Source organism: Leucoraja erinacea, chromosome 1 (assembly GCF_028641065.1).
Source record: "Leucoraja erinacea ecotype New England chromosome 1, Leri_hhj_1, whole genome shotgun sequence".
Lineage (NCBI taxonomy): Eukaryota > Metazoa > Chordata > Chondrichthyes > Rajiformes > Rajidae > Leucoraja > Leucoraja erinaceus.
Window position 1 is genome coordinate 66,819,914 of NC_073377.1, and position 12,150 is coordinate 66,832,063.

A 12,150-nucleotide genomic window follows, 5' to 3' on the forward strand; every position below is an offset into this window, starting at 1 on the left:
AAAGAAACTTTATGAACAATGTTACATGAAAAATAATAGCGAAACTGGACGCTCAAAGCTGTTATTCAGCTTGGGGCCTAAAACTTTCCAACATTTTTACTGGTGAAAGAAATAGAGCCTTCCATGTGGTATTTCATGTAGTAATTTGTATTTGCAGTAATTATGCCATTTGATATGTGCATGCTTTTGTTCAGCTCATTCGGCTTAGAATTAAATATAAAACATTTAAAAACCACGGAGCAAATCAAACAATTTTTAGCTATTGATCATGGGGTAGATATGTTTCTTTGGCTGATTGTTACTCTAACAGGAATATTAAAATTATATTTTTATGTGCATTCAAGGTTCCAATTTGGAATGCAGGGTATGGTTCACAGAAAGCCTCCTATTGTCCCAAAATGAGGCAAGAGGTTGCTCTTGTTTAATGTGTGGGGACGGGGTTTGTATGACTTCATCAGCTGGTTTTGTAAAGGTGTCTGACATTATGGGTAATGAATAACACACGGAGATTACGGTCACAGTGACACAGCGGTAGAGTTTCGTCCTTACAGCGAATGCAGCGCCGGAGACCTGGGTTCAATCCCGTCTACGCGTGCTAGCTGCACGGAATTTGTAAGTTCTCTCCGTGACCTGCGTGGGTTTTCTCCGAGTTCTTCGGTTTCCTCCCACATTCCAAAGACGTACAGGTTTGTAGGTTAATTGGCTTGGTAAATGTCAATATTGTCCCTAGTGGGTGTAGGATGGTGTTAATGTGCGGGGATCGCTGGTCGGCGTAGGCCGAAGGGCTTGTTTCCGCGCTGTATCTCTAAACTAAAAACTATTAAGAAAACAGAAGGTAAGGAATGGGATCAATGCTTTCTTTCAAGGATGGTCGCTCTCAAAAATGGGTTCGGCAGAATTCTTTGCAATCTGATGATTTTACAATCCCGTGTCAGTCTTATGCGTCAGATTCAGCGTAATTTTATCTTGGCCTATTTGCAGCTGATGCAAAGCTTTCTCTGTCTATATGTAGAATCATTGATTTATTTTATTTTATTTAGAGTCCACACTGGAAAGAAGCACTTAACATTCTGAAATTGGTCGTGTCTCGTTCAGCCAGTCTTGTTGTGCCAGATGAGGCACATAGAACAAATTATGCCATTGATTCGTCCTCATCTCCTGAAATTTCCTTTACAAAAATTTGGAACAATGCTTCAAAGGAACTGCCTGGAAAAACTCTCGATTTTCACTTTGACATCACTGAGGTGTGTAGTTAAACGTTATATTTATTGCTGATAAATTGATATTGAACTCCCTGATCATTGCATGTTGACCTGAATTCATAATTTTCCTATGATATTTTTGTTATTTTTGTTTTGAACTGTATAGTAATCGCAACACACTCGTTTGTATCTAAATTAAAATATTTCCCCTGCATTTCGTTTAATGGAGATATTTACAAGGCATTCTGTGAAAATGTGAATGTATGTTATTCTGTCAACCAGAGAATGTTCAGCAGTGTCTCTTCCCACATATATCTATGATTTGTATGTCACCCTCCATCACAATATCCAGTTTTGTACTCTAAACATCATCATGGGCGGGCGCCTAATGTTTCTGCACCTCTGTGCAGCATCAAAGTGGCCCCAAGGCCCTTCACCTCCTCTGAATAGAAGTCAAATCAGTTTCCATTCCACTCACTTCCTCCACCACCACCATCTTTTGCCCAGCTGCCATTGTTGACCTAATTCACTTTCACATTGGCCAATTGACTCTCCTCTTCCCTTTTGCAATCTTCACCTCAGGAACTGTTAGCAACCAGATCCATTACAAGCCCTTCAGATTTCCATAGTTATCTAAATTACGCCTCTTCTCACAGACAGCAGCTGACAATGGCCTGTTTCCTTTATCATTGTTACTATTTGCATATCTTTCATTCATTTTTTTTATCTCCCTATAACGTTGTCTGTATTTCTCGTTTCCCTTTCCTCTGATATGTCTGAAGAAGGGTCTCGACCAGAAAAGTCACCCATTCCTTCTCTCCAGAGTTGTTGCCTGTCCCGCTGAGTTACTCCAACTTTTTGAATCTATCTTCAATTTAAACCAGCATCTGCTATTCCTTCCTGCATCCCTCTTCTCACCTACTTCCTTTAAGATTCCATTCTCCCAGTTTCTCAGTCTCCATCTGATCTATCCTGGTGACCTTTTCCACCAATGTTTCTGAGGTGCTTCACTTTTCTTTAACTAATTTCCTCTTGATCTCCGACATCTCCCTACCGTTTCTAGATCTCCCCGTCTCCATCACAGGAAACAGACTATTGACTGACACCTACTACAAACCTACTGACTCCCAAAGCTATCTTGACTATACTACTTCTCATCCCGCTTTTTGTAAAGACTCTATCCCTTACTCCCAATTCCTCCGTCTACGCCACATCTGCGCCCATAATGAAGTGTTTCATACCAGTGTATCGGAGATGTCCTCATTCTTTTGGAAACGGGGGTTCCCCTCTTCCATTATAAATGAGATTCTCACTAGGGTCTCCTCGATATCCCGCAGCTCTGGCCTTGCACCTTCTAACCCATCAGACGTCGCATACAGCATATAACCCTCCCAACGTTTTCGCCACCTCCAACAGGATCCCACTACTGGCCACATCTTCCCATCTCCACCTCTTTTGCTTTCCGCAGAGACCGTTCCCTCCGAAACTCCTTGGTCAACTTGTCCCTTCCCACCCAAACCACCCCCTCCCCAGGTACTTTGCCCTGCAACCTCAGGAGATGCAACACCTGTCCCTTTTCCTCCCCCCTCGACCCTATTCAAGGACCCAAGCAGTCTTTCCAGGTCAGGCCGAAATTCACTTGCACCTCCTCCAACCTCATCTACTGTATCCACTGTTCCAGGTGACAACTTCTCTACATCGACGAGACCAAGTGCAGGCTCGGCGATCGTTTCGCTGAACACCTCCGCTCAGTCCGTCTTAAACTACCTGATCTCCCGGTGGTTCAGCACTTCCCCTCACATTCCCAATCTGACCTTTCTGTCCTGGGTCTCCTCCATTGTCAGAATAAGGCCCAGTGCAAATTGGAGGAACAGCTCCTCATATTTCGCTTGGGCAGTTTACACCCCAACGGTATGAACATTGATTTCTCTAACTTCAGATAGCCCTTGCTTTCCATCTCTATCCCCTCCCCCTACCCAGTTCTCCCACTAGTCTAACTGTCTCCAATTACATTCGATCTGTGTCCCGCCTCCTCCCCTGACATCAGTCTGAAGAAGGGTCTCGACCCGAAACGTCACCCATTCCCTCTTTCCAGAGATGCTGCCTCACCTGCTGAGTTACTCCAGCATTTTGTGTCTTTCCCCTTGATCCCAGTTGACAGAGCTCTTAAACTCCTGCACCTGCCCTCACCCTTTTCCTCCTACTTCAAACTGGAATGTCAAATGAGGCTTGTGGAGACTTTTCCTTCTCTCTGCCTCCTCTTAGTATTGTCCTTTGTAATGTTGCTTTCCTTCAATATGATGCCTGGTTTCCTCCCTCCCTTTTCAGTATTGAGGAAGGACCATTCCCTCTGCAGTGCAAAGACACTCAGCATTGTTTAATTAACCTTCTCTCCCTCTATTTCTATTCATCTTATGTCTGCGTCTGCAGTGAGATTATGTGATTAACAAGCCTTCGCCACTCTATTCGTTGCACAGATGTTTGTGCAATGACAATAAACGTATTCTATCTATTTCAGACAGCATTACAACTGGTTGCACCATTTCAGTCTTTTTTTACATCCATACAAATACAGATATTGTCATTGTTTTTTTTCACCTGTCTCATTGCTCCCCACACTTCAGCATCTTGAGACATTCTCAGTTCTATGATAGGTTGTCATCCCGAAAAGTCGACTGCTTCTTTTTCCGCAGATGCTGCATAATCTGCTGAGCATTTATTGCAATTTCTGTTTTTATTGCAAGTGTATTGTGCTGGTCTTACCTTTTACACCATTTTGATTTCAATAGACACCAATCATAGGACAGAAATATGGCGATCAACACAGTGCTGCATGCAGAAACGGAAAGCCAAAAGTCATTGCTGTCACTCGAAGTACCTCTTCCACATCATCAGGATCCAACTCAAATGCCTTAGTGCCGGTCAGTTGGAAAAGGCCCCAACTATCCCAGGTACAGTGGAATCCACTCAAAGTTTGGTCTTGATAAATCATTTCTTCAGAAGGCCAGTGCGTTATTAATAGGGATATGACCATTGCGTTTTCTGAATGATGACTGAACAGTAATTCCATCCGGCAGACTGAGTGGAGAAGTATCCAAACACATCTCCAAGCTCAACCTTGCCAGTAGCAAGCAGGCGTGTGCTAAAGACACTAATCCCATTTGACCACACTAGGACCGTATCCTTCAAAGTGTTCAAGTGTCTGTCTAAGCACTTCCTACATATAGTAATTGTATCTGATTCCCCCACATCCTCTAGCAGCAATTATATATTTCAGATATCAACCACGCTCTTTTTTTAAAGAAAACTTACCCCTCGATTCCCCTTCAAACCTATGCCCTCTGGTTTTTCATGTTCCGACCAGGAGTTAAAGATTTTGATTATCTGCCCTTTCTATGCCTTTCATAATCTTATATACTTAATCTTATTTTAGTAAATACTTTCTTGATCAATGCATTTGTGTAAAGGGACCAGTTTAAGTTCCTGGTGATTGAATTGAATTTCCTTTATTGTCATTCAGACCTTTCAGTCTGAATGAAATTTCGTGCCTGCACTCATACATACAATAATACAATAATAGACAACAGAACAGACAGTAAACACAAATTAACATCCACCACAGTGAGTCCACCAAGCACCACCTCACTGTGATGGAGGCAAATATCTTAGGGCTGCTGTCTCTTCCCTCCTCTTCTCCCTCTGCGCTGAGGCAATACCCCACCGGGCGATGGTAAATCAGTCCCGCGGCTCACCGAGCTCCGCGAACGGGCCGGTTCAAACACCGTGGCCCGGGGTGGTCGAAGCTGCCGCCCTCCAGTCCAACGGCCACAGCTGTTGACGACGTCGTCCACTGGCCCGTGGCCAGTATGGATGTGTAGGAACTTGAAACTTTTGACTATCTCTATAGCAGCCCATTGATTGTGTTCCACCCCTTCACTTCCTTCGGTCTTTTCCATTGCTGACATTAGGCTGAGGTTGTTGTCGTGATACCATGACACCATGTTCTTGATGTCATTCCTGTAATTCCAAGGTCAGCAACCTCATCCAGATGAATGGGCTTGCACTTATCCCTGGCATAATGCTGAGCGGGACCTGATATACCTTGTGTTCAGCACCTCTCTTCATTGTTCCTGGACATCACTACTGGAATACAGACACATTGGCATCTGACATCTAGCTAACCTCCAACTTCAGCATTTAAGCACATGGGCATAGAAATCAAAAATATGAGTACAGGTTTGTCAGTTCTTACAGAATTACTGGCTAAAGCTAAGAACAGTCCAACCCATTAAAAACTGGTACCAGTCTGAAGAAGAGTCTTGAAGAAGGGTCCGGACTTGATACATCACTAATCCACGTTCTCCAGAGATGCTGCCTGGCCTGCTGAGTTACTCCAGCACTTTGTGTCCTTTTGTGTATTAACCAGCATTTGCATTTCATTGTTTATAATTTCTCCTTTTTTTTAAATGGTGTACTTTAATTTAGTTATGGTATTTTTACAACATCATGAATCTTTTTAACCTTTGTGATTTCTTGAAACATTTGTGTGTCTTATTTTAGAGAAGAACAAGAGAGAAATTAATGAATGTCCTCTCACTTTGTGGCCAAGAAGTTGGTCTCCCAAAAAACCCCTCGGTAGGTTAAACCTTTTTTAACCAAATGATTTTTTCTAGTTTACAATCTTATACATCCATTCTAATAAATGGTTTCATTTTTTTGTATTAGTCATTGAAACGTTGTATTTTCTGTTTTCATGATGAGCCAAAAAGTATTTTATTCAAGACATAACGAGAAAGCATGGTAAAAGTAGACTGCCCATTGAATCCGGGATAAGCTCATAAAATTAGATCAAGTGTTTTACAGCATAATATAGAGCAATATATGATACAATTACATAATAGAGCAATATACATGTGGAGAAACAGAAAAGGAGTACTGTTTGTTATAAATTCCCAAATAATGAGATGGAGGAGCAGCAAAACTATGAAAAGCGGTGACATTTTAAATAAATCAGCAAGTTAAGCCGGTGTTTTCATTTTCAGTTTTGTTTATAGTTTAGAGATACAGGCCCTTCAGCCCACCAAGTCCGAACAGTTTTCCCCACACACTTGGGACAAATTACATTTATACCAAGCCAATTAGCCCACAAACCTGCACGTCTTTGGAGTGTGGGAGGAAACTGGAGCTTCCCGGCGAAAACCCATGCAGGTCACGGGGAGAACGTACAAACACCATACAGCCAGCACCATAGTCAGGATCGAACCTGGGTCTCCGGCGCTATAAGGCAGCAACTCTACTGTTGTGGAAAATGTTGTATTTATCAGTTAAATTCAAATTGCTTAATGTGAAACTTTTACAATGTGCCTTCTGGAAGTTGAAACAAACCATAACATAATTAAGGAATTTCTAATTTTCCCAAATTTATACAAGGTTCATAAGTGTTGACGTTCATTATGCAGGCATCTTCCCTTTTATGTATCCCAGCACAGCAGTTAAAAACATAACGTTTGAAGAGGAAAATTTGCCATCTTTCCCAGGTTTGACCTTTCTGTGGGTCGAGGCCCATTAATAATCTTGATCCTGTGACAGATGAGCAAACCACTTAGGGCTAATTCGTTTCGGAGAGTAAACACAGACTTGCCAGAAACCATTTATATTGAAAGTCAATTACCAATATTCCAATTCTCAATTTTCTCCATTGAATCAGAGTCCTGCAGTCAAAGCAAAGTTATTCCTCTTCCATATGTCTTAAATATATGACGTATCTTGATTACATTATACTTTTGGTCTACTTTTTTCTTGCCATCCTTCTTGTACAACTGAACGGGGTTAGTCAAGAAGCAATGCCATCTATTTTTTTAAAAAGGGAGGAAATAATGGCTCCAGACTGCCTACCACTCTTCCATTCAGATTATTGCTTGGTCCTCAATTTACTGCTCTGCTGAAAACTGGCAGCTGCACTGAAAACATAACTTCCTAATATAGTTATGAATAAATTTGAAAGTAGTGCGGCAGAAATTAATTGTGGAAATTTTGGAGAGTTTTGTTCCTCATATTTAATTTTGTGTGAAGGGTGACCACGACCAAATTCTTCTTAGTAGCAATCCATTTACTCATTCTGTAATCCTGGCATTCTCAATCAGTCATTCTCCTTGAGTCAAAGAAAACATGCTTTATATCAAAGTATGGTGCTTCATCCCAATGATTGTCCTTGAATTATATTTTAGCTTATGTTTATTCATTCTGCATATTAAGAAAACAATCCTTTCATCGTTACATTGAAATTACATTCATGAAGATTAGATATTAAAAAAAAACACCATTGAAGCTTGCAGTATAATGTTTGTGTAGTTCCCTGGATATCTTCACAGAATTTTTGAACTGGTCACATCTACAGCATCAGGCAATTTGGAAAGCGCAAAGATGTCTAAAAATTGGGGAAATGGTTGATGGTGAGACTTGTTTTGCAAGTCAATCTATATATAATTTCAAAACATTTTTCCAGGTTGTGTTTTCATCCAGTGAAGACCTCGATATTTCAGAACAACAGACAAGTTTAATTTCCACGACTGAAGACCCGATAAGAGAGGAGGAACTACCGGCGGAGGATACTAATAGTGAACAACAATTTGGAGTGTTAAAGGATTTTGATTTCTTAGATGTTGAATTGGAAGATGCTGAGGTAAGAAATTTGCCTGGTGGTATAAAATTACACAATATTTTATTTTGTTGTACCAAGGACATGGTTTTAATTTAAGTATCTTGAAAAGAAAATATTATTGTAGTGTACACTGGTATTGCACTTTAGTTGTCCAGAAACAGTACCTCAAAGCTGACAAATTTAAAATTATCCTCCATTTTCATTTAGATTATGATCAAAATACATTCTGTTATTTCCCTACTGAAATTTAGTATGATTAAAAGTTGTAGGTCTCCAACATATTAACTTAAACTGAATAAATGAAAAGTAGAACAAAAATCTACTGCCAAAGTGACTTGAAGATGTCATAGGAACATGACCAGAGCACTTATGGTTATTAGCTTCCTTTATTTTCTCACATCCCAAATCTCCATTAAATTTCTAATACCTTTGCAACAATATTTTTTAATTGTGGTGTGCTTTTAACAAAGAAAAACATATTTCCAGGCACTTCACATTGACATAAAAAAACCTATAAAAAGAAGGGTGAGTCTGAAGATACCAATAGCAAATATAGGGATAGAGATTGTGTAGGAAAGAACTGCAGATGCTGGTTTACATTGAAGAGAGACACAAAATGCTGGAAATAACTCAGTGGGACAGGCAGCATCTCTGGAGATAAGGAATGGGTGACATATCGGGTCAAGACCCTTGTGGCAGAGTCAGGGGAGAGACATAGAGATAAAGAATGTACGGTGTGAAAACGCGACATCAAAGGGGACGAGGTTCAAGGAAAATGTAGAATAGATCATTATTAGGTGGGGAAGGTGACAACAAAGAATACAAAGATAAAAATGTAATCACGGGGACAGTCAGACTGGTCGGAGAACTGGAATGGGGGATGGAGAGAGAGAGAGAAAGCAAGGGTCGATATTCATACCGCTGGGTTGTAAGTTAGAGAAGTCGATATTCATACTGCTGGGTTGTAATAGAAACTGTTGGCTTCTGTGATGGAGAGGTTGTGGAGTAGTGGAGTCACAAATGATTATTGTAGATCAGATGTGTGGACCAGGCAGGAGGATGAAATTGGCGGCAGTTGTGGTAGGAAAAGGAGGATGATATTTTAATCATCCAATGTTTATTTATTTAAATACAGTGCTGGAGTAACTCAGCAGCTCAAACAGCATATCTGAAGAACCTGGATAGGTGACATTTCGGGTCAGGGTTCTTCTTTGGACTGACATCAGTCAAGATTTTTGAGGATGTTTACATCTAGAAATGGGCATCAAAATAAGACTTGCGCAATTCCTGATGAGACCTCACTCCATTCAGCAACCCCCAATACTTTGCTTCTCAGCAATCAGCAAAAGCTGTCAAACCACAAGGAACGCTCCAGGCAGGGGGAGGGACGTGTCAATCCCAGTTAATAGGATGAAAGCCTGGACAGTTCCTGACTGCAACACGATCAATAATAAGGCACGGATACTTGCCAGGCCTATCATTGCCTAACAGGACATAGATACTGAAGTCTCCTATGCGGGCAAGAATCCCTGCACAGTGAACCAATGATGAAGGAATTTATTTTCTGAAGATATATTATGGTCATTAACACACCATTATTTAGAAGTGCAAAGTGCATATCCTCATGACAAAGTATATTTAAAATGGGGGTCGGAGATGCTCTGACAACATGTCACTCATTAAGAAATATATAGATGTGGTGACATGTCACTTAAGAGCCTGGAACATGGATTTATGCATGTGTCTGAATCAGTGCAGATTATGCAGGGTGTGAAGGATTTTTTAGGCATCATCTAGGCATCCTTATCTCATTGTTGCAATGATTCCCAGTGTGACTACGGTAACTTTGGCTTACACCAGGGACTACTCTTGAAGCCGGTGCTTCTATACTCTTTCAGTCAGCTGAAGCACTGGATGCCAATACAATAGCTGCTGCCTTCTTCTTTCTCCTAGTGCTTCAGGTTCTGTCTCTTGAGATTTCATGATCCTGGTCTCTTGGCATCCATACCTCTGGCACTCAATTGCTGCCTTCAGTCTCCACGGCTATTGGTGCTTACTGAAGTGCACCAGTGCACCACTGGACTGATGCTTTCAACAAAATCTCATCTTGAATGTCTCGAATCTTTTTTTAAAGTAAACATTGAAATGGTTAAAATATCGTCCTCTTTTCCTATCACAATTGCCATCAATTTCATCCCCCTGCCTGGTCTACACATCTGATCCACAATAGTCCCTTCTGACTACACAACGTCTCTATCTTGGTACCTGTACGGCTCCCTTTGTTCTCCCTCCAGGGGTTATTGGTCACTCATTATGTCCAGCAGGTTGCATTATCTCAGGAGGAAGGAGCCATGTGGCATTTACCATGAGATAATTATTTTCATGATCTGCAACATTGAAAGTGGGAAATCTGTCCTGTAAATGGAAAGGTCTGAATTCTTAATAGGGCATCGTATGGAAACATAATTTCTGACAGCGCTAGTAAAAAGCCAGCAATACCAGCACATCCCACTGCCTGCGATGCTACCTGCTCATCGCTGAAGTCAATGTAAGATAAATCATTTTTGTTGCGATGAGCAGCAGGTCAGGGGATGTGAAAATGATCTGTTGTTACAGATTAGAAAGAATTTATAGTGAGGAAGTTGAGAGGCGACACGACCTTGATATCCACACAGCAAGCAGTGCAAGAATGAAAGCATAGCATAGCTCTTCCTGTGGAAAGTAATGTACGTCAGTAATTACGGCATTGGAAAACCTGGACCTGCAGATGCATAGTTCATCAGAGAGATCTGGATAGGATATGGTGTGTGAAAGCTCTCTGTGAATAAGCTCCTCGTAGGTAGGTATACCTTTGCCTCCTGTCCCAAGGTCACCAATCAAATCCTGAATGGTTGCCATAACCATATTAATGTTTCCAGTTTTATCAAAAACTGCAAAGTAGGAAACTAAAAATCCAATGTATAATGATCCAGTTTCTAAGCACATATTTAAATCACCATATTGCTGAATAATTTTGTGCAAACATAGATCATTTGGTTCATGAAAATAATAAGAGGTGACATTTATTCAGTATCAATATACCTTCCTAGAATTTCATCAACTTTATCATTCAGAATCTAAATAATCTAAATGCTATAGGAGGAGGATTTTGGTGCAATGTATTTGTAACGCAATTTGTTATTTTTAAGTGAAAGATGCCATTCAAAAGTGCATGTGTTAGTGTGAAACTAGATGTTTATTTATAGCTCCATATAAACAAAAAAGGGGGATGCGAGAGTGATGCTATGTTGTTTAGTGTTGCCGGCTCCTAAACATTTTCCTGAGCATTCTCTTTCAATAGTAAACTATTTTATATTCAAAGTAACTGACTCATTTTTAGAGATTCACCAGATGTGACACTTGATATTCTTTGGGATCATTACGTCGGGAGAAAAAAAAATTGAGAATAGCTTAGCCTGTATTGAATGCTAAGTTGCAAAAAAAAAGATGCATTGGACAGAATAAGTTCCTTTGTTATTTATTTTGCTTGAATCTACTTCCTTTTCAAGCATTTTCTGCACTTACTGTAACAGTTGCTACTAATTTCATGCAGATAGTGTGTGTTAATATGTTATTGTTGCTTACATGTTAGCAAAATATGTTTTGGTCTAAAATATACAAAAGCAGTTTTAGTGACTTTTTTAAATATTTTAAATGAGCATGTTAGGCATTTTGTGAATGGAAGTTTTGATTTTTTTTCCTCATAATTTATGTTTCGTGCAGATGACAGAGAAATAATTATTTGAAATATTATTAATAATTTTAAAAGCCAATATTATTAGAAAATTAGTTTGGTCCTGAGGTTGGCCTTGATCATGAGCAGGTGAAAAGTGCCGTGTCTTCCCAAAACAAATCTAGTGACAGTGTGTGAAAGCAAGTAAGGTTTCAGATCTACTGCCATAAATACTAGTTGTAGCTAAATAACCAAAATTAAATACTGTTGTCTATCTGTTCGGTAATTTATTAAAAATAATTTGTTTACTATTGAATGAGTAAAGCATGCAGTGAGTGGTTTACAATGGGGGAAAAGGGTGAAACAACCAGGGATTCATATCTTTAAATAGCAGGTGATCACATCCTAATTAAACTGTCTGTTAATTTCAATGTAATTTTGTTTGTTGAGATTAAGGTGTACTCCTGTTTCACACATCGTGCCAAATATTTCTCTTTTCTCACTTTTTAATGCTGCTCATCACTTTTCTTCATTGCTAACCAGGAGCTGCAGGTAAGTTGCAGCCTGGTGCAGTG

The 12,150-nt window shown here is 40.1% G+C and overlaps 1 protein-coding gene across 9 annotated transcripts in view; it reads left to right on the top strand.

The window, feature by feature from the left end:
• The window catches only part of fryl (furry homolog, like), a 299,072-nt gene that overhangs the window by 238,128 nt on the left and 48,794 nt on the right, over positions 1-12,150 (top strand). For all 9 annotated transcript variants that reach the window (XM_055636452.1, XM_055636425.1, XM_055636427.1 and 6 more), the window contains 4 exons: positions 1,041-1,244; positions 3,992-4,153; positions 5,763-5,837; positions 7,708-7,884. In XM_055636452.1, the coding sequence (XP_055492427.1) occupies positions 1,041-1,244; positions 3,992-4,153; positions 5,763-5,837; positions 7,708-7,884 (618 nt within the window). The remainder of the gene's footprint in view (positions 1-1,040; positions 1,245-3,991; positions 4,154-5,762; positions 5,838-7,707; positions 7,885-12,150) is intronic.